We start from the raw sequence: 15,557 nt of genomic DNA on the forward strand, positions 1-15,557 counted from the left end.
ACCAAAACCAATGAATGTGTCAAAAACATCAAACAGCACATTGACGTTTCACTTGTCACTCTTCAGAGCATACCAAACTGTGTTTTCTTTCCAGCACATTGGTCTTAAGGCACTTCAGTCCTGCATGACTTCATCTCTTCAGAGGTTGTATCTGTATAAATCTTTTAGTTTAAAAAATAAATAAGACAATATCAAACCAGCAAAACTGTACGCGTGGAAAACAGGCCTCATTACGGACACCCCTCAGTGTGTACAAAATTAAAGGTTGTTCAACTGCTCAACCTCATCAAATGTAGCTGTGCTACGGCTTGGAAAATATGTGCTAATGAATAAGTAATTTCTGGAATAAATACTTACATGCCAGTTTCTGGCTTAAATTTGCAAAAGTACTGGAGTGCAAGGAGCCTAACGGCGCGTAGAAGGGACCTGCGTGCATCTCTCGATCAGTGTGTGCGCAGTAGAGACACGTCCCTAACAGGGAGTGACCACAGGAGAAAAAGTACATGGTGATTACAAGAAGAGGGAGGAAAAAATTCACCTCTGAACTGTAGAAAATAGAAAATAAAAAACACACCTATGGTTCATAGTGTGGCACAACAGCAGATTGTGTTTTATCTGCTTTATCAAACTATGCTATGCAAAGTTACATAAAAATAAGAGTTAATGTTCCTGAGGGGGAGCAATTACAATACAGTCTGTGGCAACACATTTTTGCTAAAGCTTTAATAAGTGCCTCCCGATCAATGTTGAGCAGTATTTCTGCAAGTCTCCCAACAGAAGCACAGCAAGTCTTGCCCTGGTCCTCCTCTTTAGGCAACAGGGTGAGGGACTCACCGACGGCAGCATCTGGGACTGTGCCACAGGCAGGAGACAAGACAGTGTACGACGCAGGGACAGGCACCAGCCCCGACGCTGCAGCAGCCTCGCTGCAATAAAATAGATGTTCCCTCGGTTTCCCATTTATTGCCTGGGCATAGAGCGGTTTGGGCTGGAAGGGACCTTTAAAGGTCATCTAGTCCAACCCCCTGCCATGGGCAGGGCATGGTCCTGCACGCCACGTCCAAAACAGCTGTAAAGAGCAGTTTCGGTATCAGTTGAGAACAGGGAAAATGCTCAGATTCTGCGCTAAAAAGTAGCTGAAAACAAAATGCAAAGCCGAGCTCCTGGAGAGGGACGGGACCGGCCAACTCCTAACCCCCAAATCACATTTTGGTAGTTCAGAGCACTCACGTTTTCTAAGCTAGAGGAAACGGGGGAAGTCTGTGCTCTTCAAGAACCAAGCCTTCCAGCAGGAGGGTGAGAGAAAACCAATTTTAACTGTAAAACTCGCTAAAAAGAGAAGTGAATTTGTTCATCCATTTCATGCTTGAGTGCGTCCACTATCACTTGAAATCCGTTCTGCAGACAAAGTTTCACAGACCACGGCACAGAGGGTGCCACTGTGGCGGCCGCACTCTGTGGCCGGCGATGCCGTGCCGGGCGGCGGAGGCAGATGCCATCGCTCCTGCACCGCTTCTTGCGCAGACCAAGGGTGAGATCTGGGGCTCCGCAACCCCACAGCGCCCGGGCGGTGCAGGGGTCACCCCCAGCGCAACTCGTCCCATGATCAGCCAAATAAAGTGGAATCTACCGCGTCAATAAAATAATTTACAACTTGGGAAACAGGAAAACATGTATTAGGGACTAATTTGGGGTGTTGCACGGGCTTATTTGGATGTACCTCTGTGCAATACTTTTAAAATAAGCGTATCACCGTTAGAAGAAATTTATGATAAATGTTTAGTTTTTCAGTAAGCCATTCTAGAATAAAAATAGATGCAGTGAAGATCTGTCAAAGTCTTTTGCTTATCAATTTTGACTGCAAATTCTCATTTCTTAGCAGTCTCCACTGAATAGAAAATCCTTCAAGCGAGGTTAAACACAGAGCACTTTCTCAGGATAAAACTAGCCAGATTTAAAACGAAAATGACGCTTCAATCCAGAAAATAATTATTCTATACCACATACTGTAAGGCGTGACGAGCTACAGAACATCACACAATTCAGACCCAAAGCCTTCAAAGAGTTGCCCAGTCCCCAGAGATGCCGCTGCTGGGTGGCGAAGGTGGCCCCGGGCTTCCCGGGGCTGCACGCAGGAGGAAGACAGGCCCGGAAAATCCTTGGCACTAGAGGGTAACTTGAACTATTTACCGCTTTCAACATAAGCCCAAGATCAGTTTGAAACCATGTCATGACTCGTATCACAACAGCTTCATTATAGCATAGTCTAAGTAATTGCATATATATTCTAGGAGAGATATGACCAATAAATGTAATGAGTTCACACAACACGGTGCTGCACATACCTTACAAACGATCTCAACACTTTCCAATCACCACGGAAATTCCTCTGCATACAGATCAAGCAAAAAATGACTTGTAAAGCAACTGAAAACCTTTTGGAAGCAGCACACTGTGCCCAAGCCCTGGGAGGAGAGCCACTGCCTCGGACTGTGGCTGAGCTACCCTCACTCCTAATACGACTATAATTGTTTAACAGCCCAAGTGGTGTTCACGGCCCGCTCTGTATAAAAGCCAACCCTCCCAGCTCTGCCCTTGCAGAGAGCTACAATGATTTTCAAATTAATTCAGTTAGTACTGGAGAGCCACTCATTGCCCAAAGCAGTGCGCAGGACCAGCTTTGGGGAAACCCAGTGTGAATTCAAGAGGAATGCAACGTTCAAGGATCTGCCAGCTGCAGTACAAAGTTCAGAAAACATTTCTGCTGAGCAGGTAGCTGCTCCTCTTTGCGTCCTTAACCCCTTGCAGCCGAGCACTGCGGCACATAGCTAAGGTGGAAAGGTTAGCTGCTGTTTGAAAATCTGAGGCCAGCGCCTCAGCTAATACCAATTGACATTTCTTCTTCAAAGCAATGGGACCACTGTAGTTTAGACATGCTCAGCATCTGGCCCAGATCGAGTTGAAGTTCAGCAGAAAAGACAGACAAATGATAAAAGGTTGCTGATGAGTTGCAGTGTTTCACCATTATCCCTGCTAAAACAGCTTTAAGTGCTGAAGGAGCACCAGTACCATCTTGTTGCAAAAAGCAACCGAAATAACAATGCCCAGTAATAATAATCCAACCAAAAAAGCAGGGAGACAGTCTCTATTTAGTCTCTCCTTGACTGTTTTTATAAATGTTATGACAGACTTCAGAGCACAGCAAGCTCATGGGCATCACTCAGGTCCTTCCCGGAGCAAAAAAGTAACCCATGCCATGGTTTTCTTTGTCCTTACGCGGAAGTGAATCCCTGTTAAACAGTATGTATTATTTACATAGCCAAGTGCTCAGTAACTCCAGTGTGCTGAAGGGACACGCCGAGGAAAGCCACAGTCTTTGCACCAGCTTAGAAGAATTCACTGACCTTGGCACGAAGCGTCAGACTGCTACCCTCAAAATGTTAAGGTCCTTGCTCATCAAGTCCAGAAGGCAGCAGAAGGGAGGAGCTGTCTTTCTGGGACTTACACGATCCCATCTGCAACTCATGAGCAGCTCGCAATCATCATCCATGGGAGGTAGCACAAGGGTAAAGGAGCGTGGCACCTCTTGCCAGCCTTGCACTGGGAGGCTCCGAAAGCCCAAGGGACGGATCCAGGTCTTTCAGATACCACAAGCACTTTGGTCACTGGACTGTCTTTTCCTCCTGACCTGTAAGCATATTGCTTGGCGATGGATCAGGAGAAAGGTGCTGCAGATATTTCTGCAGTACCAAATGTGACTCTCTAGCTCTACAAAAGCATTTGATGTTTCTTCGTCTTGTTGAGGTGATGGAAATTTTTTTCCCTGACCCAGATACCACGTAGAGTTTTTCAAGCCTTGTATTTTCATCAGTCTCAACTGTAAAGAAGTCCTATTTGTCACTCACAGGAAACAATTTAAAAGCATTATAAATGCATCTCTCCGTGCATCACATAGCAGAAATTGATACAGTCAAGTAATGGCTTACGCACTGTGTTCATACCTACATACAAATATGTTACTAGCAAAACAAGTGTCAATTTACAACTAAGTTGATGTTTTCCTGATATCATTGCTTTGCTTTTAATACACTATATTGTTTCTTGTCGTTCTTTGTTTTGTGTTCCTGGAAGAACAAATCAAAACATAGCAACCAGAGCTACAGCAATCAGCCCAGCGGGAACAGAAACACTCATGGGTGAGAAATGGAAAGCAATACCTGATGCAGAAGAGCACTGGCGTGGCAAGACCATCGCAAGCCCAAACCATTCTTGACGGCAGCATTTTTCATAGCTTTGTGTGGCCCAAATTTTAAAATCTGCTTAAAGAATCTGAATGGCCAATCGCTTTTTATAGGACCTGGATGACAAAATTATTTGTGTGCCTTTGCAGACAGCAATTCCTTACATTATACCATAATGTTACACAGAAAAAATAATTTTTAGAAATCGGTGTGAGCTCCTAATTCTTTTAATTTTAAACAGTTTTTAAAATTTATAAAAAAGTGATTTCTCCTGAGATATAGGGTGTCTTCTATCTCTCTCCTATTCTCATCTCCTTCCTTTAGCAATTTCATCTTCACATAGTCGCCCATTACTCTTTCACATTTGATTTGCAATAATACTTTGAGTCGCCCCTTCTCCTCTCCGACTACTTTGTCATATTTCCCTCGACACCAGCCGCTGTCAACCCTTCTGACTCTGGCCCTCCAGTGAGGCAGGTCATCCTGATGTTCGCAAAGAGCTTCACACCTTAAATAAGGCTTTCTGCCTAAGCTGTGTAAGTTAGAATAATGGGCATGATTCAAATACAATAAAAAGCAATTTGAACACTTCACAAGAACTCGAGTTGAATTGAAACTGGAGCTGTGGCGATTTACACCAGCTAAAGATATTAGTATTTCTTTTCCTATGACACAGAGACTCAATTCAAGCAATATTCCTACCTTTGCTGATATAAGTTCTCACCTGTTAGGGATCAGCTAAACATTCTGAAGGCTGTATACAGCAATTTCTTCTAGCACCAACTGCACAGTACCGCAGTAATGAGGCCAGCACCTTTCATACCTGGGCAAAGCCCCAAAGGAGCGGGCAAAGCCGTCTGAGCACACGCGCGGAATTGCAGATATGAGAAATATTTATTAACGGTTGTTAGTTATTTGTCTCCAATATCAAATGCTTTCTCATTCCTCTAATTTCACTAGAAAAGCAGCAATTCCTGGCTGATGAAGTCACAAATACAAAATTAGCTCACAAGATCACCACGCAGGCAATCACAACACTCAGAAAAAGCCAGCCCTCAAAAATTGTTCACTCATGGTTATCCTGGAGTGGTCACGGGGATCACCCACAGTGAAAAAAATATTTTGCGAACTTTTTTTGAGCCATTTATAATTTTAGAGAAAAGAAGATTGCTCATACGTTAGCAAACATTATTTTTATGCTGCCAGGCAACCCTGCTGGTAAAGCTGCTAGAAATGACTCAGAAAACATTTTGTTAGTTGTTAGATCTGATTGCCATAATTAACTTTTGATCATTTGTTTGTTCCTTTTTTAAATTGTTATCAAATATCTACATCTTCAAAGGCTTTACTGGGATCCACCTCCGCTGGTGGGAAGCAGAAGACCGCCAGTCTCTTATTTCGCTGGGGCACAGCCCAGGGATTAAAGCCACCCAGGTCCCGGGTCTCCCCTTTTCAAAGCAAGCCCTTCACATGGCAGCTCTTGGTAATGGATGCGTGAACAATTTTTAAGGTAGATACTTGTTTTAACATAGCTGCACTAATGCACATTCCTCATTTATTTATGTATATAATCATCATCATCATCATAATTTGAGAATAAAGTAATAAGAAGCTAGATTTGTCCTTACCTCTTTGGAAAGCAGGCAAAAGCTATACAGTAGGTGGAAGAGTGTACCAAGTAACAGATTTTTGAACACTCTTTCTTACTGGTGGTATGCAGTCTACAGGAAAAGTAAATACATTGGTATGTACAATACGTCTGTTCACAATAAACTCTTCAAATTTTGCCCTGTCATGGAGGCCGTGACATTAATCCAGCTGAAGAGCTCAGATTAGAGCAGCGATAGCGGAAAGCTGAGAGGTGCCACTATATGAAATTAACTCCAGGTTAGAAATAAATGAACCAGTTCACAGAAGTTCAGGTACCTCTGAACATGGGAGCAGCTGCTCAGAAAAGAGCGGGTCTGGTTGATTATTTTTTCCCCCCTTCCTCTCCCCTGAACAAACTCTGGAAGATTTTGGCTTTAGTTTAAGACTCCCCGGTCCTTCCTCACCCATGCAGTCACTCTCGGGTTCCTCGGCATCGTCGACAGCCATTTTAGTTTTTTCCCTCAGAAAGATGGAATAGGCAACATCACGTCAGTGATGTCAAGGATGAACAGGAATGAATGCACAGACACAGCAGGGCACAGCACGGGAGCATTTGCACAGTGGCGTCTGCACGTCTGTCCGAGACAGGAGATGCTTGTGTTCCACATACACTATCCACAGTTTACTGATGGGAACCCACAGACTCAACGTCCATTCTCAACGCATGGAGAAAAGGGAGGATGGACACACACTGCTCTCGCTGCCATTGCGATAGAGAGGACCTGACAGCGCACAGGAAAGCACTGTTTTAAAATGGAAACAGGCAACCGGTGCCTGGTCTGTTTGGGGACAACGGGCAGCGATTGCACTTCACTACTGAAAACGGAATCAACTGCCAAGTAAGTTCTACTTAATGCTAAATAAAGGAGAAAGAGAAAAAAATAATCTTGAATATGTCTGTACAGGTACTGAGCCCTCAAAGCACCTGCTAACTTAAAAGTCCACAAAATTATAACACTACTGAAAATTAGACTGAAAATTATAAGTTTTTAGACCTTCATGTTTTCTGGCTAGTCTATGGTGACACCTTTCCTTTGCCACTTCTCAGCAAATCTCAACTAAACTCCTTGGGGAAAGCGGTCTCCTCCCATGAGCTGCTCCATCTTTCCAACAGTTCTTTGTCACTTTGATGCACTCGGTCTTTGCCACAGAGATGCTGCACACCTCCTGCTCACTACTATCTACTATTGGGCTACTCTGCACTACTCATCTTGATCTCAGAGCCATTCTCATAGATGGTGAGATTTTTCCCATGAGATTGGAAATGGGCACACTGGAAGACCAACACTCCTGTGCTGCCAAGTCCCGAAAGACCCTATCCTTATTCCTGCAAGAAAGCATCTTCCCAGGGGAGCCGCTCCCAGGAGGCATGGGGCAGCTTGGCTTCCTTCTCATGGCTCCTTCAAGAGGGAAATGCATGAAAGCAAACGCCCTTCCAGTAAGGTCTGCTCGTCCAGCCTGCGAGAAGCACAACCTCCTCATTACGAAACAACTGAGATGCTGATTTCCCTGTCGCTCTGTTTGGTAAAGCCATGAATTAGAACAAGTTGCTAGGGAAAAGGAGTAATTACATGTAAATCTCAATATAAGTTAAGTATGGGTTTGAGGTTCAAATGTTTTTCTCAGTCTGACACACTGCTCTTGCAGCAGAAACACAAGCAGACAACCGAGCAGAAGCACTCACTATCTGTTCAACTTCAGACTCGATGAGAAGCGTCTTCTCAAATAGCGTGAAATTCGACCAAAGACACATGAGAGCAGAACGAACTTGTTACATGGATGAAAGCTGCTGTGCACCAAATTCTGCTCATCTGAATCTGCCGCAAACATGTATTAGCAGGAAAAAGCTGTTGAATGAGTAAAAGCATGCACACGCCATATGGCAAACTAGAATGATTAAGAGAGTTTTCCTAAGTAACGCAGTTTTAGGTTGAAAAGCTTGGCCTTAATATATCCCATTCAGCATGAAAGCCCTCCCAGGTCATGGCTGGGGAGCTCAGCTTGTGAAACTTCTTGCTTCCCATATATCCTAACAAAAAGCTGCAACACAGTGAGTCCCTATTCCTCCTGATGGGTGGGATATAAGGTCACTGCATTTCAAGTGATTTCCCTCCCACGTTAATGTAGTTTCTTCTTTTATATTCACACCAAAACCCCAGTGCTTGAGCCCTGCTCTGCTAAGTGCTCTGCACATTTTTTCCGAGCTCAAATTCCTGCAGATCACCCAAGAGTTGTGTGCAGCGTTTCCACACGATGCTCAGCGCCGTTGCTGAGGATCACCTGCTCTTAGGAAGCCACTCAGGTCATTTATAGGCCTTCCAGTTTTACCTGCACATCTTCAGTTCATTAGGCGTTCCTTTAAAGGTCTACCAAATCATGGAGATTTTTTTCAAGGCTATTTTTCTGTAAAAGCATCCACATTTTGCTTTTGGTTTTGACTCTGGCATATAAGTAGGCCAGGGCATAAACTTGGGCTTAGTCACCAAATTCCCCAATGTTTGGAGGTACGTGAATCCCAGGCTGGTGGCTCAGCGTTAATCGGTTCTTAGGAGATATGAAATATTTGTGTATTTTCAATAGAAATGGCAACTCCAGTCTCCAGTACCTGAGCAAGCCATGAACAGCAGCATCACCAGGAAATAGAATAGAAAATCAAACTGGAAAACCCAACTGTACTTTTCCACTTACGAGAAAACACTTGGTAGCTAAGCCAGATCAGCATCTAAGTTAGCTTTGCACAGTCTCAGACTCATCCTTTAATCCCCTTTAATTAATTTACTTTCAGCCTGCCACGGTGAGTTCCAGCGGAGCCGGTCGCTGGACTCGCAACCAGAACTTCCCCTCCCTGTGCTCCTCAGAGCAGCGGGTCACAACCGGGGAGGTACCTGGCTGCGCTCGCCAGCTCCCCTCCGCCTCTGCAGGTAACTGCTAGCCGTCGTTAGCGGATCAAAACCGATTTTGAAGAGAGAGGCACTGAAAATACATTCTTTTTGTTCCCTTTTGAAAGAAGATATTGGAGATTTAAAAAAATGGTCCTAGCATTGATGCAAGCACCTGGGGCAATTTTATATTCACATTTCCTATTTTCCAACTGGTACAATTCTGAAAATTTCCCCAGCCGCTGTATAAAATACTTTTTGAAGTTAAATTGCTATGAAACATCAAAACCTTATTTATTCATGGACACCATATTCAAAATTTCACTGAAAATGAAGTTTGGGGAGTTTTGCTTGGATGACATTGCTTTTTTTTTGAGTTCATTAATATGGTTTTCAATTTTTCCACCTAAAAATGGAACTGCAAACTTTTTTTTTTAAACAAAATATTTGAATTAAAAAAAAAAAAACCAACCCAAACAATTCAGGTATTCAATGAATTACTTGTATAGACATACGTGCTGACTGTTGCCTGATTAGGGGGTTGATTGACAACCTATTGAACACTATAGGAAAGCTCCCATTAACTGTAGTGGTAGCCTACGCTGGGACTAAATGTACCCAACTAGTTTAAAGTACAGCAGTAGTTTATTTCATTTGATTTTCTAATAATTTTTATTAACACACATATCCAGGGAATGAAATAGCAGTAGTAGGTGCAGCTGATAATATGAACAGATGGTACTATATATAAATAATTAAAAGATTTAAAAGAAAATTTATTTTCCAAACCATAAAAAATTTAAGAGCCCAGTACTTGGAGAAAGACATATAAGTTAATACTAGTGCACATTTCCTGACTGGCTAGGTTGAACAAACAAATTTATATGCTTTAGAATCCTACATGTAAGCAAATGAGCTCACAGAAAGCATTCTCCCTTCGTGCACGCTAATTTCAAAGTTGTGAGGGTTTCGCTCCCAGTGGACTTCACCCCAGCTTTAAATCAGTGTTAACAAAACCGAGACTGAAGACTGGACGCTTCAGGCAGAAGCTGGCAGATCTTGGCAAGCATGGGGGATTCTGTCCCTTACTACTTCTCCTGCCTCTTAAAAACCTATTCTAGTATATAGTCCTGGATGAAAAAATGTTGTGTTTTATTAGAAATATGGCATTTTAAGTGAGCAATATTTCTTTTAAATAAACATATCTCCTTCCCAGGGAAAAATCTGACTGTTCTTTGGCTGGGGGGGAAATATTCTCAGAAGTCTGAAAACGGCAATAAGACGCAGCACAGGAGAACGAGGCCAGGAGGGGAAACCCAGAGCGGGAAACCCCCAAGCTGTAGTTCCCACAGGGGTCTACCTCTGCTTCTACATCGAACATTTCATCATCAGAACTTTTATATTTTTCTTGTTGTTCAAGTCTTTGAGTGGAAATTTTTAGATTTTGATTTTTCTGGAGGAGAAACTAATTCCGACTCGTTTGACCAGAACAGCAATTAGTGAAAGGCAGTTCAGCAACACCACACTCACCTGCCCTTTCCCAGCTGTCTTTCAAAATCCCCTTCCCTCCTCCTCCTTTCTCTCCCTCCATCCTCAAAGGCCTTTTCCGACCTGGCCGTCTCGGGCAGCAATCCTCCCCGAACAGCTCGAGGAGCGGTCGGAGCCTGCACGCTGGAGGGTTGGACCTCAGCAGCAGCACATCACAGCGAGGGGCAGATTGAGAGACCAGGGATAATGGCAGGGGTTCCTTCACCGTGGCCTGTATTACCTAACAGAAGTTTGACTTGGCAGAGGACTCTGCAACTCTCACTCTTGCTGGGTATATACCCCAACGCAGGAAATAAATACATTTATTTCCTCTTGCAGTGAGGGCTCTGTTCAGTATGACTGGAGGAGACATAATATGGTCCTTAATTTACGAGAAGCATTTCCTTACTATCTTATGTCAGAATCACAGCTCAGATGATAGTTCAGTTTCCGAAGACAAATTTTGTTTTTCCAGTTAGAATATATTTTGTATACCTGCACGATAAGACATCAGAGAAAAATACTCAAGGGGTGAACAAAGGGAGGAAAAGTGCTGTGTCAATAATTTGCTGGCTGTTTCCACTTTGCTTTGACAGCAGAGTTTCTGCTTTGAGGCAGATATTCAGATGGCAGCTAATAGACAAGAAGTGGCAGGGATTTCAGCAGCAAATGGATGAACGGATCATGGGCAAGGAAAGGGCATTTCTCCACATTCAGATCTGTTTTTCACAAAAACTGCAGACATGCCTAAACCTTTCCAATACGCTACAAAGTTGTGCAGCTGTCTCCTTCCTCAACTCCTTCCAGATTCAAATGCAAATCAAATTTGATGGCCTCGGTATGTAATTTTGTGCTACAATATACCATGCTATGCACATTAGGGAAACTGGAAGCATCTTTTCGATCTATTTTCCTTTTAAATCAGTGGCAAGATTTGCATTAGGACCGGATAAAATCCTTAAATGGGAATCTTCAAGGATTGTGAGATTGTTGCAAAGAAACTTTGCAAGAAACAAAATTATAACTCAGGTTAGCAGAGTTATCAATGAGTTTGGTACTTGTCCCTCCCTCCATCCTGGAAACTGTACGTGCCAGGGTTAGGAAGGTATCAGTTTGACACAGGCTGAAGGGGCCGGTACTCAAGGATGCTGCTGATCTTATTCACAGAGGAGGGAAAGGAGGAGGAGTTACTCACAGCTACCAAACATTTTGCAAGGAGTTGCTGCCAATTGGCACAACTCAAAAAAGCAAGGAGGAAATAGAGAATTAAAAAAAAAAAAAAAAAATATATATATAATGTGAGACATCAAAAATCTTTAACTGAGAGGACAAAACAACACGAAGACCCTAAACCTCAGATATTGCTCAATGCCTCCAAAACCCCCAGCCAGCCAACAAACAGAAGATCAGCAGTACTTACTGTTTGGGTCTACGTTCTCACACAGCTCCGTTTTGGCTTCCCCGTTGGGCCTGTCGCTGGGTTTGTGCGAGAGCCGTGACGACATGGTCGCTGCTGTGACCACAGCCTTGAAGCTGCGTTTCCGTTTCTGGACGTTTAGCTCAGGGTGGAAGATGATGATGTACACCTTCGGCATGTAAAGCATCCCCAGGGCCACTGAAGCACTTAAGTTCATGGATATTGTAAGTGTGGTAGTTTGTATGTAGAGCTAGGAGACACAACACATGAGACACTATTACAAATAAGATGACTGGGAAGCAGGCTGTAGTACTTCAAACATTAAGTAACCATTTAAAAGCCTTTTTTAAGGAGTTTGCAACCAAAGATGCGTGAGCTGAGATCTTTGCGCTGCAAACCACTGTGAGGTCCAACGCACATCAGCTACCTGTGGTATCAACAGCCTCTTTGGAGGCTCAATGCTAGAAACTTTCACTGTCCTTAACAAAACAATTTCTGCTGTACACTCACGGTATAGCTTCCGTTTGTTTATTTAAAGAGTGAAGATCAGATTTGGATTTCAATAATGCTGGTATAAATTTAAATTCAGGTCTACTGCAAGTTATAGAAGAGGAACTATAATAATACAGGTTAGTAAAAAAAAAAAAATCTTACTTTTTTTTTTAAATTTGAGGAAGGTGGGATCTTTTTGTTTTTACTATAATTCTCTACAATTCAGTGAAATAACTTTGCAGAGAATGTACAATGATTTGTGTGTTCGTGGCATTCAGCTATGCTTGTTATGAAAAAATAGCATATATGCAAGTCAGAGAACAGGTACTGCCATGAGATGAGTATTCAAAGAAACCGCAAGGATTTAAAAACGCACTCTGGAAAGACATAGGGGTGAAAAAGCCTTCCCCCCCCCCCCTTTTTTTTTTTTTAATTATCTTTTCAGAGGACACACTTAATAGATAAACAATTCTCACGACTGAAGAGGATCAGGCACAGTTAAAAAGCACAGAGACAGCACAATACAGGTGTGAGGGAGCTGAAGAGGGAACAAAGTCTCTGCGGATCCTCTTCAAAAATTAAATATACAGTAAATCCATATAGATGGGAAAATAATTACACATTGAGGGTGATTTCTTCAGAACACTATTTCCTCTTCTCCTCCTATTCAGTGCTAATCATTCTGAATTTCTGATGGAAAAACTCCATGAATAAATATAATGGCAGAGTAAAGTGCTGACTCTGCCCAGGTATTTCCAAATTCCCATATTTAGAAAAATATGGATGTCTGCAGACTTGCTAGTTATATCTACGTAACAATTGCCATCATAGTGATTAAGACCACCACTGGAAGCAATAAAATGCCTTACAGAAAACATAAAAACATGCTGTTCATGGATGTGTCTCCATCCAGATGCACACAAGCAAAAACTAAAGTGCTTTCTCAGGTTCTGTTTACTCGTTATCAGAAGGAAATGACGCTGATGTTGTCAGAAATTTTGCCGAAGTCAGGACATTGGGACATGGCCCATGTCATCTTGTGAAGAGACACCCTGGGCCAAGCTACACCGTTCGAGGCTGGGAGGGAGCCCAAGGGGTCACCTCGTCTAAAGCCCTGCCCAAGAAGCAGCCATTCGCACCAGAACCGACAGATCACTCCGTCTGCCCCCGTCCTTAAACCACCCTCTGATGGAGGTTTCACCGCCTCCTAAGGAAACTCTTGCAAAGTGCTCAGGTCTCCGAAACGTTCAGTCTGTACCCGAACGAAGCTGCTAATTGTCCTCTCCTGGCGGCAGGGAGAGCAAGCAGCCACCACACCCTTCTCTTACCTTCCTTTATATATTGAAATAGTCACTGTCTTTTGGAGAACTTCTGAAGAGCAGTATGGTACCATGTTGCCCCTCGGTCTTTGACAGATAACAGGGTAATTTCTCCCAACTTCAGCCACTGGGAAGACCTCAGGTCCTTCCGTCTCCCCCTGACCTGGACGCACCCGCTGCTTCACCGAGATGCGATGCTCCAAAGCGAGCGTGGAGCTGGAGGATTATTTCCTGAATTTGTCTTACAGCACTGCTGTGAAACACGATGTTTCTTTTTCGCAGTCAGGTAGTGTTGTTGCCTGCTGCTCTTCACTGCGGAGTTACTACCCGGCCAGTTATTCCTCACCTTATACCTTGCAGCTGAATGTTGTTAGACTACAGATATATATATTCTATACCTTTATTTCTATGTACATGAGCACTATGTCTATTTATCTTATAAGAACATTTAAAAGAGAAGACAGTTTCTAATGCATTTGCTTCCTTGGAGCTGACCCTCCTTTCAGTTATGTTCACATAAATCAGCTGCAACTCAATCGGGGTCAAGTGCATTGCATTGATACAAATAACACAGATTTAAATATTTATTAAATAAATTTAATAGCTCTTTGAAAATTGGTAATTAAAAAGATGTAAAATATAACATTTAAGGGCTGAAGGATAGACAGGAAGATACCCTCCTTATCTTCAAAGTGTTTGTAACTTACTACCAGCTTTTATCCTTGCTGAGTAAGATAATTATTATCTCTATTTTATAAAGAGCTCCTGCAACTGCTATAGGAGCTGCAGGTGCCAACACCTCTAAAGGCCAGGAAGATGCAGTGGACTGCATACTTGACAAATCCCATTGCACTAGGGACCGTCTGGTTCCCAGCTCTGTATTCAGACCACACATCTCTCTGCTGATACTTGGGAAGAAAGCTTGCTTAAATAATGTCTGCAGTCCTTCTGGTTTAGCCTGAAAAGGACGCGGCTCTGGAACACGTGTTTAATAAGAATTACCTCTGTTTCTATATACAAGATATGTAACTAAACCTGACAGGCACTGAATACCTACTAAGCAGTGTTACTGAATGAGATCTACATCGCTACAAGGTTAGAAAAGATCTATGTCAGTGAAGAGCTCTGTCAGAAATGCAGAAGACGTATCGGTACCTCAAAGCGGTGTTTTGATCAGCAGTTAGCTCAAACGACTTGAACTCACAGCAAGTCTGTTCAAGTAGCCATATGGTGAAAAAAGGCACAGCAATATTTTGAAACTAGCTTTTGATTCACTTTCCTAGAGAATACAAAAACCTTTATAGAGAAAGCAGGAATTTGGACCACGGGGGGGGGGGGGGGGGGGGAAGCTAATGGCACAGCTTTGCCAGCATGACACACATCATTAGTTGTTTACGTTCCACAGACAGAAATAGCATATTTATGTTTGATTACAGATTTTCTCCACCCAAATCCCACTTCTTCATCAGCATGGAAAACAACAGCTCCCCATAGGAATTTTGATGAACTTGTCAGTTAAGCAAAATAACTTTGGATCACCACACTCACAGACACATATGTCATAGACACACCGTGTGTGACAGCAACTAAAAATCCTAGAAAAGCAGAAGGAAAGATGCATTTTGAGTAGGAGCTACTTTTAAAAGCACTGTGTAGCAAGAAGTTTTCAAATGGGCCCTCAGCAGAAGTATTTGTTACCTACACGTGGCATTTTCTGAATTTTGGAACAGCTCCTGAGTTGGATATGCAATACTAACGTTTCTTTTCAGAAAGAGAAGACAAGAACGAGTGAAGATCGTACACACCAAGAGAAGAAGGGGGTCCTGTTTGCACAGCTCCTTTGGAGCAGGACATGCAGCCCGCACTGAGGCCACCTCCTCGTGCGCAGGAGCCGGATAACTACATTTGACGAGCTTGTGGTCTTGCAGGTACGGCCAGCTTACCGGCAAAAATCTACCACCGGAGCCATTCGCCGTCCTCTGAGCCGCCGCTCCTGACACGGGTGTTTTGGCACAGGTTTCCCGAGACGTGG

The 15,557-nt window shown here is 43.1% G+C and overlaps 1 protein-coding gene across 2 annotated transcripts in view; it reads right to left on the minus strand.

The window, feature by feature from the left end:
* Positions 1–5,891: 5,891 nt before the first annotated feature.
* Positions 5,892–15,557, minus strand: part of GRM7 (glutamate metabotropic receptor 7) — a 285,536-nt gene continuing 275,870 nt past the window's right edge. The window contains exons 9-10 of one of the 2 annotated variants that reach the window (XM_050904716.1): positions 11,718–11,964; positions 5,892–5,962 (exon numbers count right to left, since the gene is read on the minus strand). In XM_050904716.1, coding sequence (XP_050760673.1) covers positions 5,892–5,962; positions 11,718–11,964 — 318 coding nt within the window. Of the gene's footprint in view, positions 5,963–10,667; positions 10,793–11,717; positions 11,965–15,557 lie in introns of those variants that run through there. The other variant, XM_050904717.1, reaches the window with a different exon arrangement.

Source organism: Gymnogyps californianus, chromosome 13 (assembly GCF_018139145.2).
Source record: "Gymnogyps californianus isolate 813 chromosome 13, ASM1813914v2, whole genome shotgun sequence".
Classification (NCBI taxonomy): Eukaryota; Metazoa; Chordata; class Aves; order Accipitriformes; family Cathartidae; genus Gymnogyps; species Gymnogyps californianus.